Source organism: Spodoptera frugiperda, chromosome 13 (assembly GCF_023101765.2).
Source record: "Spodoptera frugiperda isolate SF20-4 chromosome 13, AGI-APGP_CSIRO_Sfru_2.0, whole genome shotgun sequence".
Classification (NCBI taxonomy): domain Eukaryota; kingdom Metazoa; phylum Arthropoda; class Insecta; order Lepidoptera; family Noctuidae; genus Spodoptera; species Spodoptera frugiperda.
This window is the reverse complement of record NC_064224.1, coordinates 8,335,520-8,356,216: the sequence shown is the minus strand read 5'-3', so window position 1 is coordinate 8,356,216 and position 20,697 is coordinate 8,335,520. Positions and strand designations below refer to the sequence as shown.

Below are 20,697 nucleotides of genomic sequence, written 5' to 3'. Positions count from 1 at the left end.
CTTTTTCTAATCAATAAAGTTCGTTTTCCTAATTATGCAGATGTGGACTTATACTGATTTTATACTCGTACTATCTACTTAATATAAGATCATGAAGTAAAATAAAATAATATGTTTTAAATAGTTTTCTATATTTTTTAAACTTTATAAAACCGATAAAACAATATTTTTTTTGTTCGGTTTTTTATCGTAAAACTAAATGTTACGGTTTTTATAATCTGTACGAAATGTCAATGTCCGATCGCCCACCGCTGTTTTACAGCAGTCTATGCTCAGATTTGACAGAAGAACAATCGTCGGAGGATGTTGATTACTCATTCGCCAATAATGTTTAATTTTTAAACAATAATTTAATATTAACAACAAAAATAAACAGTGCAGATAGTTTGTTATATATTGTGTGTGTTTTATGGAGCATTCGGTCAAAATGCATCGCCGCCGCGGACCTAACTTCACGTATGTGAGCGGATGTGTAAAATATATGATTTTTGTGTTGAATTTTATATTCTGGGTGAGTTTTACATATTGTAATTTATAATTTAGTGATAAAAAATGTATGTTTGTTGATGATTTTCGTTATTTTCAATGTTAGAGAGTTGGAATTTTGATGTTTCATTCATCATTGTTAGTGTGTGAATCATTGTTTTCGATGATACACTAGGCATGGGAATCTGCCATGTAGTGTCGTTTTGTTTCTCGGCCGCATCCGTTCTCTATTGTTCCGGCCTCGATGGCGATAATGTGATAAATGAAGCCAATTGTTGGACGTTTCAACGAAAATGCGATTTTTTTGCATTCCCTGTGATGGGTATTGTTACAACAACGAGTTTTTATGTAACTTTAATGTCCATGCACAAAGGGTCAATGACATAGGGATGAAACAAACATGTAGAACTAAGAGCCAGGTTCAACAATTTCATATAAGTTCCATAGAAATGTAACTGGCTGATAATCCATTCAAATAACATTCTATATTTAAAATTATTTAGCAGCTATTGGCTATCCATAGTCTATAGAATCAACTATAAGTATCCTTATTATATTTTTAAAGTAGAAAAACATTGTCCGAGTTACCTAAGTAGGTATGCATCATCTTTAATTCTCCGAAGAACATATTAATATGTGATGTCATGCTAATATACTTAAGTTTATTGACACATGAGGTAAAATATTGATTTATTCAGAATGCATACTGAGATACATTTCAAGCGGAAACTCTGTTCCTGGCTTTTGAAAATTTATAATGTGTGAAAATTGATACATTTATTTTATTTGTGTTTAACTCTTTATTTAATTTTTGTAAAATACTATAGCGACTCTTTTGTTGTTCCACCTACCCTCCTTGGTTCCTATTGGTCGTAGCATGATGTTTATAGCCTATAACTTTCCTAAATCGGGTCAACATAAAAGTATCTACTCATTTCGGATGAGTAGTTAGTTCTAGAAATTAGTGCTATCACACAAAACAAAGCTTATAAAGTTAAACCACCATTCTAAACCCAGTATGTTAGGTCTTGTATTGATCTGCAAATATAAAGCATTAGATACCCATAGTTTCTACCCACTCATTAAAGTAAGTTGATGTAAAGTGTGGAAGTGCCATGCTTTATCACAAATGAGCTGGCTCAACTGGAGTGATATCATTGCCTCACAGAAAACCACTGTAAACATTTAATTTTGTGTTTTTTTGTCGTGTGATTGAAATTACCTATGGCCCAATTATTACCTTTCCTAATATCTCCATTCATCAAAGTTTCTCAACCCCTGAAATACCGGCAACACACTTAAAACTTGTCTTGTTTACAAGCTTAATTATAATATATAATAGTTAGGTGCAATGTTATCATATGTTTTAATTAGTAAATAGGAAACATTATTTATCCTCATTTGCACTTCCTTTTTCCTCAAAAAGTATTATATTCATAATCTTATATTTAATGAACAGTAAAAATAAAACCCACTTTAGATAAACCATGTTTTTTATGGTATAACCCGGTCAACAAGCATACAGATGGTAAGCAATTGCTATCGCCCATGAACACCCGAAACGCTAGAGGCGTTATAATTGTGTTACCGGTTAGGAATTTAAGGGTAGTTGGGGATTCAGGGATTGGGAATATTGAGAAGGGGTGATTAAGCCTCTGGTAACCTCACTTACACAACGCAAGCATTGTTTCACATCGGTTTTCTGTGAGGCCGTGAAAACAATATAATATAATAATAAAAATATCTTTGTAGGATTGTGTTGCAATTCCTGACCACAGTATTGGATAGTAATTTACTATTGTCTGATATTATTTCTAGAAGAATTTTAAAACAAAAGCTGACATGATAATATTTACATTGTAAAAGGCTTGGTAACACACATTCTTTATTAGGAATGCTAGTCTAGCATGGAATAAATATACTATCTAATCATATAACTACTCTACTTTTTTGTTTACACCTATAGTTAATGCTGAAGAGTTTGTTTATTGGAACCTGCTTATCTCCATAACTACTGGACCAATTTAAAAACATATTTTTGTGTTGAATACTCTATATAACTAAGAAGGTTATAGGCTATAAAACATTACGCCACGATCAATAGGAGTCGCAGAGCAGAGCGTGTGAAATCATGCGGAAGTAAGCTAGTTAACACATTCACTGCCACCATTATTTTTTGAAGTTCATAGCGATGTCAAAACCTAATGATTATAGCGATGCCGCCCTATAATCATTAGGTTATTGCTAGCAGATTATGTAATGAGAATTCTAAAAGGCAATTTTGACTAATTTTCGAAATATCACTAAAACATTTAGGACACGCTTGGCGTGTTCGAGGCGTAGTTATAGAAATTCGCAAGAACACGCTTGGCGTGTTGGCGGCATTGAACGTGTTAAACTTATATTTAAATTGTTGAATAACTACTTGGGTAACACACATCCTTTGTTAGGAACTATAGTCTAGCATGTAATATATACCTATTTGGTTTATGTACATGTTGTATCTCATATCAAATTGTATGTGGTCATTCAACCTTGACTAGTATGCAATATACAGTAATGTATAGTTTAATGTTATTATGGTGTCTACCCTATAGTTAAGTGTTGCATTTCTAAGTATGATAGATAGTTGAGGCCTTGGTGACTTCCTTAACGCCTGGTCTGCGGGTATATAAGACATTGAGACACAGTAGAAATCATGTTGCGACACATGACAAGTGACAGGTGATAGAAATCGCACATTCGGTCGACGAGTAAAAGGATGACGTCATAAATCCTACATCGTTCATATGAAGTTTATATGCGAATAAAGATGTATAGAAAATCCCAACGAACAACAGTTGGGCAGAAAGCTCGTTAAGCAAGGTCACCTCGCTTGGTCCGAGGATCTTCCTTTTCTTAGGGAACTTATTTTTTTTTTTAAAGTTGCCTCACATTAGGATTTTCTCCTGTGTCGTGGGTGCGTTTACAAACATACAATTTCACATGCACATGACACCCAGACCTGAAACAACAATTTGTAGATCACACAAAGAGTTTCTCCGTGCGGGAATCGAACCCGCTACACGTTCCACGGCAGCCAGTTGCCCAGCCATACATTGTGTCTAGCGTAGATCTGCACTCCAGCATGACTACTTTGGTTAACACCAAAAACGCACCCACGACGACAGAAAAGAAACCAAGTGTGGGGTTCAGGTTTATCAGAGTTGCTTCTGTCTGGTCTATATCTAATGTGTAGTCCTTAAGTCAGTTTTTAGTTTTCCTTAGGTTAGTTTCTTCTCGAGAGAAGTTTTACTCTTCACCTCAAGTGATATGTATCTATGTTCATTGTTGTATAACTGTGTTGTTTACACATTCATGTTTACGTAAAGTGTTAATTCCATAGATGAGACACCTATTGCTTTACAAGTAGATACTGGTTACTTAGACATACTTAGGTAATTCATTATTCTGATCACAAAGTAAATAAATAAAGAAGAAATCTAAATTTTTTAATGCGGATGTTACTTTCTCTATGTGATTTGGACTTGAATAATACATAGGTACTAACCAACAATATAATAAAATTGCCGGTCCGGAGCTACAGACTACCTAGCGGGTTTATCGGGGCTCCGGCTCGAAAAGCAGGAGTAGGAACGGGGTGGTTTTTAGTCAGTAAAAGTCTCACACTCTCTCTCGTCTCGCCCAATACGAGAGAAGTCATTGCCCTTCCCCCTCAAAAAACCTTAAAATATAGTGTAACTAATAATAAAATAATGTTTTAATTTCAGTTATTCGGAGGGTTGCTGATAGCGGTGGGCCTGTACGCGTTCATCGATAAATGGCAAGCCACAGGACTGATAAAGGTAGGGTTTAAAATGAAATCCATTTTAATAATCCATTAATAGCATTATACTGTGACCAGTACCGTGTTTGTAAGTAATTATGATGTGACCTGCATCCAGCAGGCATGTCTTAAAAAATTTACTGTAACTTTGTGTATATAATTAGTCAAAGGGAATTAGTAACAAATATAGCACTGCAGTCTCCCTAATTATGTTTAGACACAAACAGCTTAGAAAAACCTCAAAAACCGCTTCGTAGCAAAGTGAAAGAAAGAGAAACAAATACTTACGAATTTATAATTTTACTAAGAAGCTTCTGCCAGCGGCTTTGCTCGCATAAAGTGTCCTGTGTATTATCTCAGACCATACCTAATCTACCCCTGTTCTAAATTTCATCCTAATCCCTTCAGCTATTTTGACGTGATTGTGTAGCAAACATACTCATAGACACAAACTCTCGAACATATGCATTTATAATATTAATAAGATGATTTAGAAAATATTTAAAGATGCTTATCGGATGTGTTTCTCAAACAACTTTATAATACAGGAAGAGAAAAAACTATAAGATAGGTAAGCCATTGTATGATCGTTAGTATAAGAGGTTCCCCTCAAAAAGTATCAAGTTTCATAGATTAGGGGCTGAACTAACTATGATATTATGATTGAAGCCTTATTGTTCATTGTACTGGTGTGAAAGAGATAGTAATATTATCCAGTATCCATATTTCTTTCACTCAGAGGGCTTAGTATGAGTTTGCTTTACGTTTAAAGTAATCGAAACGAGAACGCGTTCGGCGCTTTGATTGGTTGGTTCATTCGCACCGGCCAATCAGACCGCCGAACGCGCTCTTGTTTCGTTTTCGTTTAACGTAAAGCAAACTCGTATTAAGGGTACTGATCTTTATCGTATTCTTATATTAAAAAAAGGATTTAATTGTTTGTTTTGGTTAGGCTACGAAAGTACTAGTAAAAAATATATTTTACCATTTATAGAGCTTATTTTTATGTTGTAAGAAACCGAAAACAGCGTGCATTTAGTGCTCTGATTAGCCGGCGCGAATGAACCAACCCATCAGAGGACCAAACGCTCTCGTTTCGATCTCGTTAAATATAAAACAGATTCGTACTAAGATCTCTTGTATAGTTTTGTTATTGAAAAAATAAATGTTGAATTTTACACTGTAAAGCGATAAATAATTTTATTCTTATTATTTGATGAGTTTTTGTATTCAGGGAAAATGTTATCAATGTTTATGCAAGCGTTGCTACAGTAGGTATTTTTAATCATGCTTTGCATAAATGTAAAGTCACGTGTTTCTTTAGTATTTTAGGTACCTCCACAATCTGCTGGCACTTCTAAAGAGCGCCATAGTCTCTGTTTGGCAGATGGTTATCGATCATTTTTTGAGCTGACTGATCACCAGATGGTAAGCAATCGCCGCCGCCCATGGACATCCGGAACACCAGAGGCGCGTTCTGCACTCGCCTCAAAGAACAATCAGACCACCACAGATGGGACCCATTAGGGCTAATGCCTGATTTGGAGCTGCGGACTACCTAGCGGGTTTACCGGGGCTCCGACTCGAAAAGCTGGAGTAGGAACGGGGTGGTTTTTAGTCAGTAAGAGTCTGACACTCCCTCTTGCCTCACCAAAGGCGGGAGAAGTCATTGGATGATTTTCCCCCCTCAAAAGAAAAGATATTTTGGATTGAAATTGATTGTTAATTTGGGCCTTTCTTACGACAGTCCTGGAAAGAGTCTAAGAGAGAGATAAACTGACAAAAGTCTTTTCTCTCCCTTCCCTGACATTAATGTATATTTCCCCCCTATTTTCAGTTGGACACAGTGTACGATGTGATGCTGAATATAAGTCTCCTGATAGCGCTGCTCGGCGGTGTGGTGTTCATCGTCAGCTTCGCCGGCTGCGTGGGCGCACTCCGAGAGAACACGTGCTTACTCAAGTTTGTAAGTATAAATTTCCTTATCCGGAGCTGCGGACTACCTAGCCGGTTTACCGGGGCTCCGGCTCGAAAAGCAGGAGAAGGAACGGGGTGGTTTTTAGTCAGTAAGAGTCTGACACTCCCTCTCGCCTCGCCCAAGGTGGGAGAAGTCATTGGATGACTTTCCCCCTCAAAAAAAAAAAGTATAAATTTCCTTGTATTATCAACTTTTTGTTTGTAGTTATTATTATGAACAAGTAACAAAGAGTAGATGCCATGTTATTGTGCATTGTGACACAAAAACATGGCCCTGTCCAATGATGTTATAAGTAAAATGGTGTAGATAGGTTATAAACGTTTAAAAAATGCTTTTCTAAAATGGTATAGGATTTTAGGGAAATTTTCTCTTATGCCATAGGGATTAAGATATATTTTCTCTTAATCCTTGGGTTTTAGCTAACTTTTAAACCGAATTTCACCTTTTTTCGACCAGTGAGTAACTGAATTCGACCGTCTGTCTTGTTCCTCTATTATCAGTAATAAAATGACTTATTTTTATAATATGTAAGGATAGAACTAGAAGTCCCATATAATACGCAAGTATACAACGAAACAGTTTATTTTGCCTCAATGTATTTCATGCACCTATACTTGTTACCTATAAGGAAAATCGATTCATTATACAAACACGGATACATTAGGCATATTAAATATTCTAATTGACGTTATTAGTACCTAGTTAATTGGGTACACGACGCAAAATGCCGCTCATGAATATGAGCCTCTAGCATGGCTTGAAACTAGTCGAGTTCCTCGACAAACAGTTACGTGAGTAAGCCGATAAAAAATATTTTTGTATGTAACACGAAAGTTATTATAAAGTTGTAAGTAGTATATTAAGTAGCCTATGCAATGCATAGGCTACTTAGATTGGTCATATATGCATAGTATGCATATATGACCAAGTTATAAATCTAAATTAAGGTCAGGGGGCTAATGCCGGCATAGTTTTTTTTACTCACATTTGAGTCTCCGTATCGGATGAACGTGTTGATGTATGATCAATGATATGGTCTCATCGAAATGAGAATCTATTAAGCTTTGAAATGCCGGGACCTTTTTTAATTAAATTGTCGCCAGTGCCAGGATATTAACTGTTTTTTAAAATTTGAGCAGTAGACGGATTTTCCCTTCTAAAATCGGAAAAATCCGTCATAATCGAAGAATTTATTGAAATCTTTAATTGTTTTAATAAAATACGTATTTGTAATATACTTCTGTAAGTGACAATGAATTCTGTGTTTCACAATCTTTAAAATAACGTCTCGTTCTGGTTAAATACGTAAAAATCATTTTTAGGGGCTATTTCGGCATGTTTAAGCCAACAGGGGTGGTCAACATATTTTAGTGGAGCGTTATCATCTCATTTGTTAAATAGGTACTTGTTAAATAAGTTTTTACGAAAATAATTATGATTTTACTCCTTATACAACAGTACAAAACATTGGGTGATTCGATTTTTGAGTATACACTTATATACACATATACATTTAAAAACATCCCAAAGTAACATATTCTTGTAAAATAAACATATTAATGATGAAGACGGCGCAGATGAAGTAAACTAAACTTAAGATAAACGTACACAGAAAAATATGTAATTGTCTTGTTAAGGTCGTTTTAATTCACAAATCGTTTTAATTCAATCAAAAACTTAAAACCTATCAAAATCAAATGGTATTTTAAAACAATATTGTGGTGGCAATTATTCTGTAAATGTTACACACAAAAAAGATTTACGATCTCTGTAATGGGGCAAATTCGTCGTATGATGATTTTGCCCCATTCAAAATAGACGGAATTATGCACTTAATCATTTCGAGGTTACAAATTTGTTACGTTAAATAATCTGATCATTGGTAGCGTTATCTTGCAAAGAAATACACTGAAGATAAAAAACGACCCTACACTATATATATTGAATTCATTCGACACTGTAAATAACATAATTTTAAACTTATCTTCAAAAATACAGGAGCGTAGGGCACTTGCATTTCACTTTAAAAACGTAAGTAAACTTTGTAGACTGTTTTACCCGTTTTTATAGCGCCTAACGCCAATCTGATGAATTTTATTTATAGTTAAAAGTAATGTTGTTTTACCGACCGTTTTACAAACGCTGTAACTCGACTGTAAGGAGCGTTATTTCAAGTAGACGGTTACGCCCCATAGACGGAATATGCCACCCTGACCTTACCTACTCTTAATTGTGTGAGTGAAATTAATCGAAGCCCAATTCCCACTCTTAAAGACCGACAACGCCCTTGTAACTCGTCTAGTGTTGTGGGTGTCCATTATCGGTGTTAATTAATAATAATAAAGTGATCTGTCTAGCGTCTTTTCGTAAAAAATTAAGAGAGAAAGATCCGTAAAAGATTGTTACATGTGGGTGATGTGAAAGAAGTATGCCAGAATCAGCCAGCTTCACTGACAGACAGACAATTTAATTTGATGTTCAAAAGTGCCTAATTAAGGTACCTAAGCGTCCACAGACCCGCATCGTACGCATCGCACGCATTCCGTATGACGTCATTAGTACGCATCGCATGTAGGCATTGCTGATGATGCGGTCCGTACGATGCGGATCAGTGGACGCAGTTGTATGAGTTTCTATACAAGACAAACTAAAATCCGTTGCGTGCGAAGCGTACGATGCGGGCCTGTGCACTTATCTTAAAGGATTAATTGAAATAAATGCTTTGACTTTGATCAGGTCATTTGGCGTTAAATACTTTCTGTCTACTCTTATTATAGGAGAAAGGTGTGAGGATATCCATATGTGTATAGTGTAGTAGTATTTTTGATTCGGCTGTCGGTAGACGCGTTGATAACAAACACCTACTGTTCTGATAAGAATGTAGAGATAATAGAATTATGACTGTTGTTATGTAAATGATTAAGTATTACTTTATACTATATATTATCTACTTGATTTACAACTTTTGTTATTCAGTAAAGGGTGTTGTCAGAAGTGCATGTATCATTGTAGGAAGTTTTATGGCCGCTTAATCGAATAATGGACCATAATAGGTCTTAAGACACATTTTAACTAAATGAAATAGAACTACTCCCTTTGATTTCAATATTAGAAGTGAAAAGTAGAAAATCATTATTCTTGACTAGAAAATAGATCTGTCAGAATGCTTTTCCACCAGAGATGTGCTATGTAGCTATGCTACGAAGATGTAATAGCTAAGCTGCGAAACTATGTGACCGTATCCACTGATTCTAAGCTATGTAGATATGAGAGGAAGATGCGCAGGTCGAGTATGCGATGTATCGATAGTAGGTATGCCAACCCTAGTACACATCCATAACACGCATCTACATCACGCATCCATAGCACGCATCATTCCCTATAAAAATCATAGCTTAGTTGAGTCCGTTTCCACCAGTACTAAGCTATGTTTACCAATGAATATGATTGGTGGAAGCCAAATGCATCCACAGCAACGTGGCTATGGTGGAAAAGCACCCTTATAATGATAAGTTAATAACTTAATTAACTTGTCATTAACGGATGAGGAATGAGCTATAAAGAGTTTTTATTTTTTTTATAATAATTAGTATATATTGGGCTTACGCAATTCTCCTATCTATACTAATCTATACTAATATTATAAAGCTGAAGAGTTTGTTTGTTTGTTTGTTTGAACGCGCTAATCTCCGGAACTGCTGGTCCGATTTGAATAATTCTTTTTGTGTTGAATAGTGCATTTATCGAGGAAGGCTGTAGGCTATAAAACATCCCGCTAAGGCCAATAGCAGCCAAGCAGAGCGGGTGAAACCGCGCGGAAGTAGCTAGTCAACCATAATATTAAATTATATTGTTTCGTTCCAGTACTCCCTATGCCTGCTGATCCTGTTCCTGGTGGAGATGGGGGGCGCGGTGTGTGGGTTCGTGTTCCCCCGCTCCCTGCACGGGCTGCTGGAGCTCAGCTTCACGGAGCGCGTCGTGCACGCCTACAGGGACGACCCTGACCTGCAGAACTTCATCGATTTCGCTCAGAGTGATGTGAGTTCTTCATTTGTTTATTAATTTTGTGTCGTGGTAGCCCGGTGGTTTAAGACGCTCGCTTATTATGCATGAGAGTGCGGATTCGAAACCTAAACCTAAAAACTGTGTTTAAAAAACCGACTTCAAATCGAAACTAAAACTAAACAAAAGTTAAAAACTAAAAAGCAAAAAATTACTATTATTCGTAAGTAGTACTGATAGGTTACCCACCACCTAACTGAGCTTATGTCACCGACTTTTAACCTATCAGTGGTTTGATTTCGTTATAAATACTTGATATTTCTATTAAAGGAGGATGCAAATTTTGGTCCCACCTTCCAATAGCTATGTGTGTTACATCATTGGATAGGTAATTTTGAGCTGAATAAAAGTTACTATGACACCTAGTTCCAAATCTTTGTCCATTCAGAGATATTCTTCATTAAACGTGGTAATTTTGGTAGTTTTATTAGTAACCAAGTAATGCTATTTTTGCGTTATAATAGTTACATACGAGTAATCATCTTACTTGACCACAGTGCATAATATTTTTTATAATTTTCAACCAAAAGAGACTTACTAATAATTAATTTCCTTCCAGTTCCACTGCTGCGGTCTAACCTCAGACGGCTACATGGACTGGTCCAAGAACGAATACTTCAACTGCTCATCACCGTCCGTCGAAAGGTGCGGGGTTCCATTCTCGTGCTGCATCAACGCGACTGATATATCCTCCGGTCTCGTCAACATCATGTGCGGGTATGGAGTGCAGAATTATCCGGTAAGTTTAATAATAATTATGTTTTACGAGGTTACTCGACTAGTTTCAAGCCACGACTGGGGCTTGTAGACTTAAACAGCATTGTGCGACATATGATGAAGTAACATACTTAATTTAATATGGGTCCTGAGATTTAGTTATACAATAATAACCGTTAAGTTTAAAACATAAAGTGTGGTGACAAATGACATGACAAGTGACAGATGCACATACACATAGACGATCGACGGATGACATCATAAATCCTACATCGCACATGTGAAGTTTATATATAACACGGATAGAAAATCCCAACGAACAACAGTTGGGCAGAAAGACCGCCAGGCATGATCACCTCGCCTGGTCGGAGGATCCTGCTTTTCTTAGGGAACTTTACTGTTATCTAAGTATTTTTAAACTGTTTGAGATATTTTTCCTTTCTTTGAACATATATTTTTTTATCATTTTGTACATTATTCATGGGTTATTAGGTTATCGGCATATCATCGAAAGTGTAGAGGTTACTAGGTAATTAGTAAAATGAGGGCACTGCACAACTAAATATGGTGTTAGTTTCTTTGTTATTTATTACTATTAAGGTTAGTCAACAGAATAAACACCAACATTAATAAAGAACAAGATGAAGACACAAGATCGTGTGCTTATGTCAACAATAGCCATGCACCACATTCCAATATTACATAGTTAGAATATAATGCGCCAATCTAGCTACGATTCCCCTTCAGGAGGGCTATTTAAAACGCGAGGGTGTCGCTCCACTAAAATGCATCAACAGTCTAATTTCAATAAACAATGCAATTAACAATATTTTATACTTAATAAACTTATAAATCATATTTTATAATAACATAAAACAGGAAAATTCAAATAAATATAAAATTAACAATAACTTACAAAAATAACTAAATTGGAACATTATTCATAATTGTTATGACTATTTGTATCAGTGTAACAAATATATAAAGCTGAAGAGTTTGTTTGTTTGAATGCGGTAATCTCAGGAACGTAGGTTCGAATTGAATAATTATTTTTGTGTTGAATAGTCTATTAATCAAAGAATGCTATAGGCTTATTACGCTGCAATCTATAGGTGCTGAGTAGCGGGTGAAACCGCGTGGAAATAGCTTGTATCGCTATCGCCTCACCCAAGGCGGTAGAAGTAATTGGATGATTGCCCTCAAAAAAAAAAGCGTGGAGATTATAGCAAATGATATTTATATCTAGAGAAGGCTTAAAGTCCTGTAGTGGGTGATAAACATATTATAATTTTAAAGATACTTTTCGCATCTTCCATCCTATTTTACGCTGTTACAGGTGGCAGAAGCCAGTAAGCGCGTATGGACGAGTGGTTGTATAGAGATAGTGCGCGCGTGGGCGGAACGCAACCTGTACACCATCGCCAGCGTGGCCCTCGCCGTGGCGCTCGCGCAGCTCTTCGTCATCTACCTCGCCAAGACACTGGAGGGACAGATCGAGTTGCAGAAGGCTAGGTATGTATATTCATAAGGTTTTTTTATGGCAATATGGCAATGGGTAGAATGATCATCTGATTGTCAGCGATAATTCGCCTTACGGCCCATTCCAATAACCTACCTATCGGTAGATTTGCCTACCAGGGGTAGAATTTTGACACATTTTGTATGGAGCTTATGTCAAAAAACTGTCTCTAGTAAGCAAATCTACCGATAGATAGGTTATTGGAATTGGCCGTTAGTATGTTCCGACATACCAGGCGGATTCCGGCCTACGGAAGTGCGGTAAAGCATTTGTTGTGATGAACCCTTTTTTTTTCTTTTTTTAAACGTTGCTCCGCTAACGCTAGGACTTCCTTCCGTGTCGTGGGTGCGTTTACAAACATACAAGTTCACATACACATGACACCCAGACTGCAAGCAACAATTTATAGAACACACAAAGAGTTGCTCCGTGCGAGAATCAATCACCGCTCCAACCGTGCAGTCAGACTTAGGGCTAAGTATGAATTTCGACCGCGACGAGACCGCGTTCGGCACTGTGATTGGCTGGCTGCAATGAACCAACCAATCAGAGCGCCGTTGCGATCTCTTTAAACGTAAAAAAACTCGTACTAAGCCAGCCATATCATATTTGGCAGCCGGTAGCCCAGCCACCGCACCAAACTTATTGTTTTGTCATTGTCAATTTGAATCATTTGAAAGGAATTTATATCATGTTGTTTAATAGTTTTTATAAAAACTAATTTCAGATGGCAAACATGAAACAGGGGCACATTGGGCGCCTACCGAGACGAGTGCCGGCGAGCGCTGCTGTAGCAGGCGCCTCGCACGGGACTCGAACCCGCGCCCCCCGCACTCCACATGTGATCCAACTACCACAAACTAAACGGTAAACCATGTGAAGTGTCATGACTTTTTTCATAAACTTGGAATCGAACCTGCGTCTAGTGTGCCATTGACTCTCATTGTGACCCGACACATTTGATGTGCCATCGACTTATAAACTTCCGGGAATCGAACCTGTGTAATAAACTTAGGATTGAACAGTATGCGTGTCATCGTTTTCCTGGACTGGGAATCGAAGCCGCGAACAACAAATGCATTTATGTGCCATTGACATTATTATGGTGGAATTAATGTCTGCAGTTGAGAATTTTACTTATTTTTCATCACAAGGGACAAGATTCAATAACCGGGATAAACAAATATTACCCATTTGCATTTAATGTTAGACGATATCTCATTTAAACAGTATAAAAAAAAATGTGAGAAAGGGATAGCAATAACTATAATAGTGAGGGATAGTGCCATCCTTTTCTTACATAAAACAACATTCCATTATTTTTGTAATCTCATCTAATCATAAATTGGCTCAAACTCAACTATTTTATGTATACTAATAACACTATAAGTTAAAATGTGCCAAAAAAACTAAAAGCCTAAATTGCCAGATTAAAAAATGTTAACATCAGTGTTGCCAATAGAAAAAAAATAAGTAAAATTCTTAAAAAAAACATCACAAAAAGAATCTCAGGTTAGTTCTTGAATTTCGTATCATCACGCTTGCCCCATAGGGAGCGGGCAGATCTCTGTGAGCTTTTATTTAAGCATTATTGTGCATATTATTACTATTATTAGTTAATTATTAATCTATGTATGTATGTATGTGTTGCCAATTGACGGTGTTTATATTATCTGTAGTTTGTAAGCTAGTGTTGCCAGTATTTGGTGTTTGTTTTTTGGGATAAGTGGATTTGAAGAAAGAAAGAAAGAAATACTGACAAATTATAATATTGAAACTTTCAACATTATAATTTTACTGTATTTTTAAGAGAAAGATGTTTCGTTGTGTCGTCAGATTGCAGTATGTATAGTTGCTTGTCTACTTATCCCAAAAAAAAATATGGGTAAAATAGTCTGATTCAAACATACACATCACAATCAGACGCGAAACAACTATTTGTAGATCACATAAAAAGTTGTTCCGTGCTGGAATCGAACCTGTAACACTTTACATAGCAGCTGATTGCTGAACCACTGCGCCAATCGTGTAAAATACTAAAGAAAAAATGACTAAAGTTTGCATTTGACTATATGACCCACTCTGTATATTATATGTATTCAATTAATCCTAGTTATCTTGCATTTATAACGGACTGTATATACGGCATTTATTCACATAATTATATGTACTATTTTTATTATAACTATCGTGAGACATACTAAATTAACTAAAAATCACGGTTTATTCACATACATTAATGGAGAAAAGCTCTACTAGTTTCGAGTCACAGAGGGACTCTTCATCATACTGTCGTTTCATCAGTCTACTATCAGTAGGCTGCGCGACGTCGCCGCGTCTGCGCACGCTGCTCATAATGAAGAGTCCCTCTGTGACTCGAAACTAGTAGAGCTTTTCTCCATTAATGTACATGAGTAAACCGTGATTTTTAGTTAATATGTACTATTAGAAATGTCTTATGATCATAATGAATTTAATTCTCATTTAAATAATACAATAATCATTATTTTTATAGTATCGATACTGCATTTTTCAAACGTTGCACTGCACTGGGATTTTCTCCTATGTCATAGGTGTGTTTATAAACATACACCTTGGAAGTTTAGTCCCTGTCTTCCCGTGTCAGAATGACTTGCCATCAGTAGTACTATCCATCTTAAGTATCCATCGATCCATCCAGTAGTAGGTACAAAGATTTTTTTAAAGCCATAATCGGGGCTCGTTGTGACAAGAAAGGTTGTCTGCGCGACATAATTGTGTAAAGGAAGCTGTTCAAGAAAATGGGAACCCGTGGTCTTGAAATTAATCGAACTTTTCTATAATTCACATGATACATGACAGTATATTTGAATATATAAAAATCAATTGCTGTTCAATAGCCTAGCTAAAACTCGAGAATGGCTGGACCGATTTGGCTAATTTTAGTCTTGAAGTATTTGTGGAAGTCCAGGGAAGGTTTAAAAACCATTTTTTAATGGCTTTTTTAATTTAATGGCATTTTTGTAAATGTATAAGGTGGTATGAATGTTAGCCCAGGTTAGCTAGTATTTCAATCAATTTAGCATGTCTCACAATAGTTATTATATGGTATCGATGCTATAACATAAGCAAGTATATAAATAAGACATAAGTTATAAATAATATTGAATAATCGTATCTCATGAAGACACATACTTCCTTTTTTATTGTATAAGTAGTTAAATATTATTACGAAATTGTGATATAAGTATTTGTTAGTACAAGTTTTATTTCGACTATGCCTTCAGTTTTCAGGCTAATGGTGACTATGATGTATCATTTGCACTTATCATTTAATAAAAAGAAATGTGGTAGGAAATTTTTACAAGCTCAAGTTTTCCCTTTTTTTCTATGCCAAGTAGAGTTCACATTATTGACCAATATTCAATTATTATTCCATAAATGTATTAGACTGATTTGTTAATTTGTTCAATTAATAAATTACTTTTAGGATGGTCCTTAATTTCTATTTTAGTTTTATCATTTTGGTGCATTATGTATATTTAATAATACGGTGCAACTTTGAAGCGATAGATTGTATTAGTGATGGTTATTTTATTCAAAAATAGCTACGTATGATTCAAACATTAGTTTTATGCTAAGTGCAAATCTAAAAATTCTTACATGTGACTTTTATAAAAGAAAAAAATTAATACACATGGTAGTACAAATTAGTACACATGTACACATTTAAATAAGTTTATGTGTCACAAATATTTGCAGGCAATCAGTAACACGTAACATACAGCTGATTCATATGTTTATGAATCCTCTAACAAAAAAAACTGACATAAAGATACCTAACAAAATTTTGACGTTATTATAAGGCGTAAAAAATATATATATATGACTTTTAGGTGAAAATTGTTGTTAATTATTTTCATATCATGGGTAAAAAAGACTTTAAATTGTTAATTTCAATTAATTATAATAAAAAATGTAATCAATATTGTTTGTACGCTCAATTTACTAGTAGTCAATTTTGTTAACTGTCTAGGAAAAAATCGAATGTGTCAAATTGTTTCTTTTTGTTGTTAATATTCCAAGATGGTGGATTAGTTATATGAAAAATTTTAATTATCTCAACTAGCAAATTGATTACGATTGACATTCACATTGTCACATTCTATAATACAAAACGAAGCCGTGTTTGTTATTTATTTATACCATTTATATCTCAAAAACGGCTGAACCGATTTTCATGTTATTTCATACATTGGTTCTATTTCTATTGGAATTAATTGAATTATCAGGAAATAACATTGGTTTTTATTAATAAATAAAACAAATATAAATTGCCATTCCAATCTATAGTCTATATTCCTTAAAACGCATAATTTAACATGTACACAGCTTTTAAAATACTAGCGAATATTGTAACTTAAAAACATGCCAGTAGTAGTTATAAGATTACTAATAAACTAACAGAAATAGTAAACAGTTAAGGAGCCCAATCCAACTCCCACAATAACTGATCCGCAAGACACTTGCAGCTCTGGTGTTGTGGGTGTCCATTGACCCTGGGCAGAGCGGTACCATTAGTAGGTACGAGATTGCTTTACGTTTAACGGAATTGAAAAGAGAGGCTCGAATCAACCAACCAATCAGAGCATCGAACCCTCTGCTGTTTCGATCTAGTTAAACGTGAAACAAACTCGTAGTAAGCCTGTCAGTCTGCTCGTTTGTCACTAACCAATAAAAAAGATGATAATGAATGAAGATGAAATATGAAAGATCTTATTATGACTTTTGGTTAAAGTCGTGCCCCATGTGAGGTTTATCTGGTGGCCTATACAAACATAGATTGTACATCACACAAAAATGATACGTATTGTAATGTAATAGGTACATTTATTTTAATTTTGGTCGGCAAAATAATTGTCGTAAAATCTCTCCACTTATAAAATATGATGTATAGTAAATATTGATTTTATATTCCGCGACTCATATAAGTTTGACATATTACATAATAATTTTAGTGCAATATTTTAATAGAAAAAAATTACTTTAGTTCCCATTTTAATATAATGACATGATTTTTTGTGATTAACGAGCATTCATTGCAGAAATATATTGCCTGTTTTAGAAAGCACACTGATATTGTAATTTTGTCCATTATTCAACGTCAATTATTTTATTTTTATTGCCCAAATATGTTCCATTTCATTTCAATTTTACCCTAAAAGTGGGTAACGAAAGAATATGAATAATTCCAAAAATTGTGATTTATTTGTGTTATTTACTTAGTCAATAACGTATTAATGTAAATTGTAATAATAAATACTGAATATTTGTAAGTAAATCTCCTTTAATGTACGCGTTCACGTTTTGAAAGAGTGAGCGAGACGCGACTATTTCAAACAAAGTGACAAAGACAGCGTTACATTTATAAGCACATTTCTTGATATTTTTTCTCATACAATAATTAATCATTCTTGTAATTCGTGAAAGGCTAATTTGTATAAAGAAGTAGGGAATATTTTGGAATTGAGGTTGTTTCTCAGTCACAAAGGTAATATGATTGTTAAAGCGACTTCGGTACCCTTAGTAAGAGTTTTATTTACGTTTATAGTAAACGAGAGCGCGTTCGGTGCACTGATTGGCCGGCTCGAATAAACCAACCAATCAGTGCGAACAAGCTCTCATTTCGGTTACTTTAAACGTAGGTAAAACAAAACTCGTACTAAGGGTACTGAGTATGATATCTTAACATTTGATGCCCTAATGGAGCTACGTATTACTGAAAATTTGTGATTTTCTGAAAGCTCAATATAAGTTTGGAATCTGATTTGCATTGTAAAGATCAAAATGATTGTAATGTAAGTTTAATATGGGTATAGGGACCTTAGTGTATAAGTTTGTTTTACGTTCATCGAAATAGAAACGAAAGCGCGTTCGGCGCTGTCATTGGTGGGCTCGAATAAACCAACCAATCACAACGCTGAACGCGCTCTCGTTTCAATGTCGTTAAACGTAAAGCAAACTTATACTAAGATCCCTGCTCTATGATAATTAGCCTTTCAAAATTCTTTGTACATAATACACACACACTTCTTGACTGCCGTTTTCTCTATATACCAATTAGTATGTAAGACATATATTAACTCGTTTTTTAACCAAATATAATCGTACTTGTTATAATGTAGTATATAAGGCCCTATGTAAATATGTATTAGGAAGTTCTAAGTGTATGTTACTATGTATTAAAGACACTGTCACTATATTTGGCGAAATACTTAAAAAAAAATACTAGAATTTTACAAAAAGAAAATTAAAAAACTAGATGTTTTCAAAATTTATCAAGTACAAAGTATTGTACCTAATATTGCAATTTACCCTGTTTTCAATATTACCCTTTTACACTTTCACTTTTACCCTTTCAGGGTTAAAGTTACCTTGGGGTAAAAGTCAAAGTGACTTAAACAAGAAAGTATTTCGCCTAGCTCATATCAAAATATATGAAGCACAATTCATGTAAAGCGAATATATATTATAATAAATATTATGTTTAATAGTGAGAACTGATGTAAAGATAATTATTCTTGTACATTGAATACCACTTGTCAGTAATGTAAAATATAATAATGTATGAAATTTAAAGTAGCTTTATTTTCACGGCACTGTTTTCATTTCACCTATACTCTTAGTACAAAATCTTGTACTTTAAAAATAATCATTTTTAAAGTACCTAATCGAAACGTGAGCGCGTTCTACGCTCTGATTGGCTGGCGCAAATAAACCAACCAATCAGAGCGCTGAACACCCTGTCGTTTCGATATCGTTAAACGTAAAGCAAACTCGTACTAAGGGCCTTTTTTTTTTTTTTTTTTTTTTTCAGGGGGAAAATCATCCAATGACTTCTCTCGCCAGGGCAAAGCGAGAGGGAGTGTCAGACTCTTACTGACTAAAAACCACCCCGTTCCTACTCCTGCTTGTCGAGCCGGAGCCCCGGTAAACCCGCTAGGTAGTCCGCAGCTCCGGATTAAGCATCAGCCCTACTAGGCCCCATCTGTGGTGGTCTGATGGCTCTTTGAGGCGCGCGCGGAACGCAACGCGCCGCACGCACGGGTCTGGTTCTGGTCGGGCGGCGAGCTACCCTTGCTCGCCGTCCGCAGACCCGCACTTACGGTGGCCGGAGATCGTCACGCGATCCCCGACGCCCGGAGTGTCTTTCGCGTCGGCTAGGGCGTGAGGAAGTTCGTTCCCTCACGCGTCCCGCCTCCTCCTTAGCTAGCATAACTGCTTCGCAGAAGGAGGAGACGGCATCCCAGTCCCCCTCGCTCCGCACCATGGTCTGAACCAAAGCCGGACGCGAGAGGTCGCCGTCGCCGATCACTTCCCTGAGGGCACGGCGGTGCTCAGCCCACGCAGGGCAGACCGCAACCGTGTGTTCCACCGTGTCCTCCGGGCGGTCTTCGCAGTGATGACACCCGGGCGTTTCCTCCCGCCCAATCAAAAACAGGAACCTACCGAAACTCCCATGTCCGGTAAGCACCTGCGTCAGGCGGTAGGTGAGGACGCCATGGCGCCTCTCTAGCCACTCCTCAAAGAGGGGACTTACCGCTGCAATGACAGCGAGCCCAGCCCTCGGTTGCGACAGTCGTTGCTGCCAATCCGCCATGAGATCGCGCCGGAGCTCGTCCCGCCACGCACTAATCTGGCGCGGCAGCGGAGTTTCGCCCCGGCGACGCGCGTCGGCGCGCAGACTAAAGACGCGCGCGAGCACTTTCGCCTCCAAATCCCACGGCGGTAATCCGGCAAGGAGGTTCGCCGCCTCCCCGGAGATCGTGCGATATCCACGGATCACTCGGATGGCCATGACCCTCTGGGACGTGAGCAGCGTCCGAGTTGGCCGCCGCATCAGGTTCGGCGCCCACACAGGGGCGCCGTAGAGGGCCATAGATAGCACGATCCCCGCGTATAACCTCCAGCAGGAGTCATTTCCCCCCCGCAGTTGGACAGGAGTCGCTTAAGCGCAGCCCCCGTCCGTTCCAACTTAGGAGCCAAACGTCGGAAATGCTCCACGAAGTTCCATCGACTGTCGAGGACGAGTCCTAGGTACTTCATCGTCGTCTCGACGCCGATGGTAAC

General features: G+C 36.7%; 1 protein-coding gene across 2 annotated transcripts; it reads left to right on the top strand.

Moving 5' to 3' along the window:
• Positions 1 to 253: 253 nt before the first annotated feature.
• On the top strand, positions 254 to 14,471 carry LOC118270228 (tetraspanin-33). Of its 2 annotated transcripts, none has more exons than XM_035585679.2 (7): positions 254 to 511; positions 4,257 to 4,331; positions 6,150 to 6,278; positions 10,155 to 10,328; positions 10,912 to 11,091; positions 12,406 to 12,581; positions 13,316 to 14,471. In XM_035585679.2, exons 1-7 carry the CDS (start codon positions 410 to 412, stop codon positions 13,326 to 13,328), a joined length of 849 nt encoding a protein of 282 aa, XP_035441572.1. In that variant the 5' UTR covers positions 254 to 409; the 3' UTR covers positions 13,329 to 14,471. The 2 variants fall into 2 exon arrangements, with proteins under 2 accessions (XP_035441572.1, XP_035441571.1); XM_035585678.2 differs by having other exon boundaries at positions 13,294 to 14,471.
• The last annotated feature ends 6,226 nt before the right edge of the window (positions 14,472 to 20,697 follow it).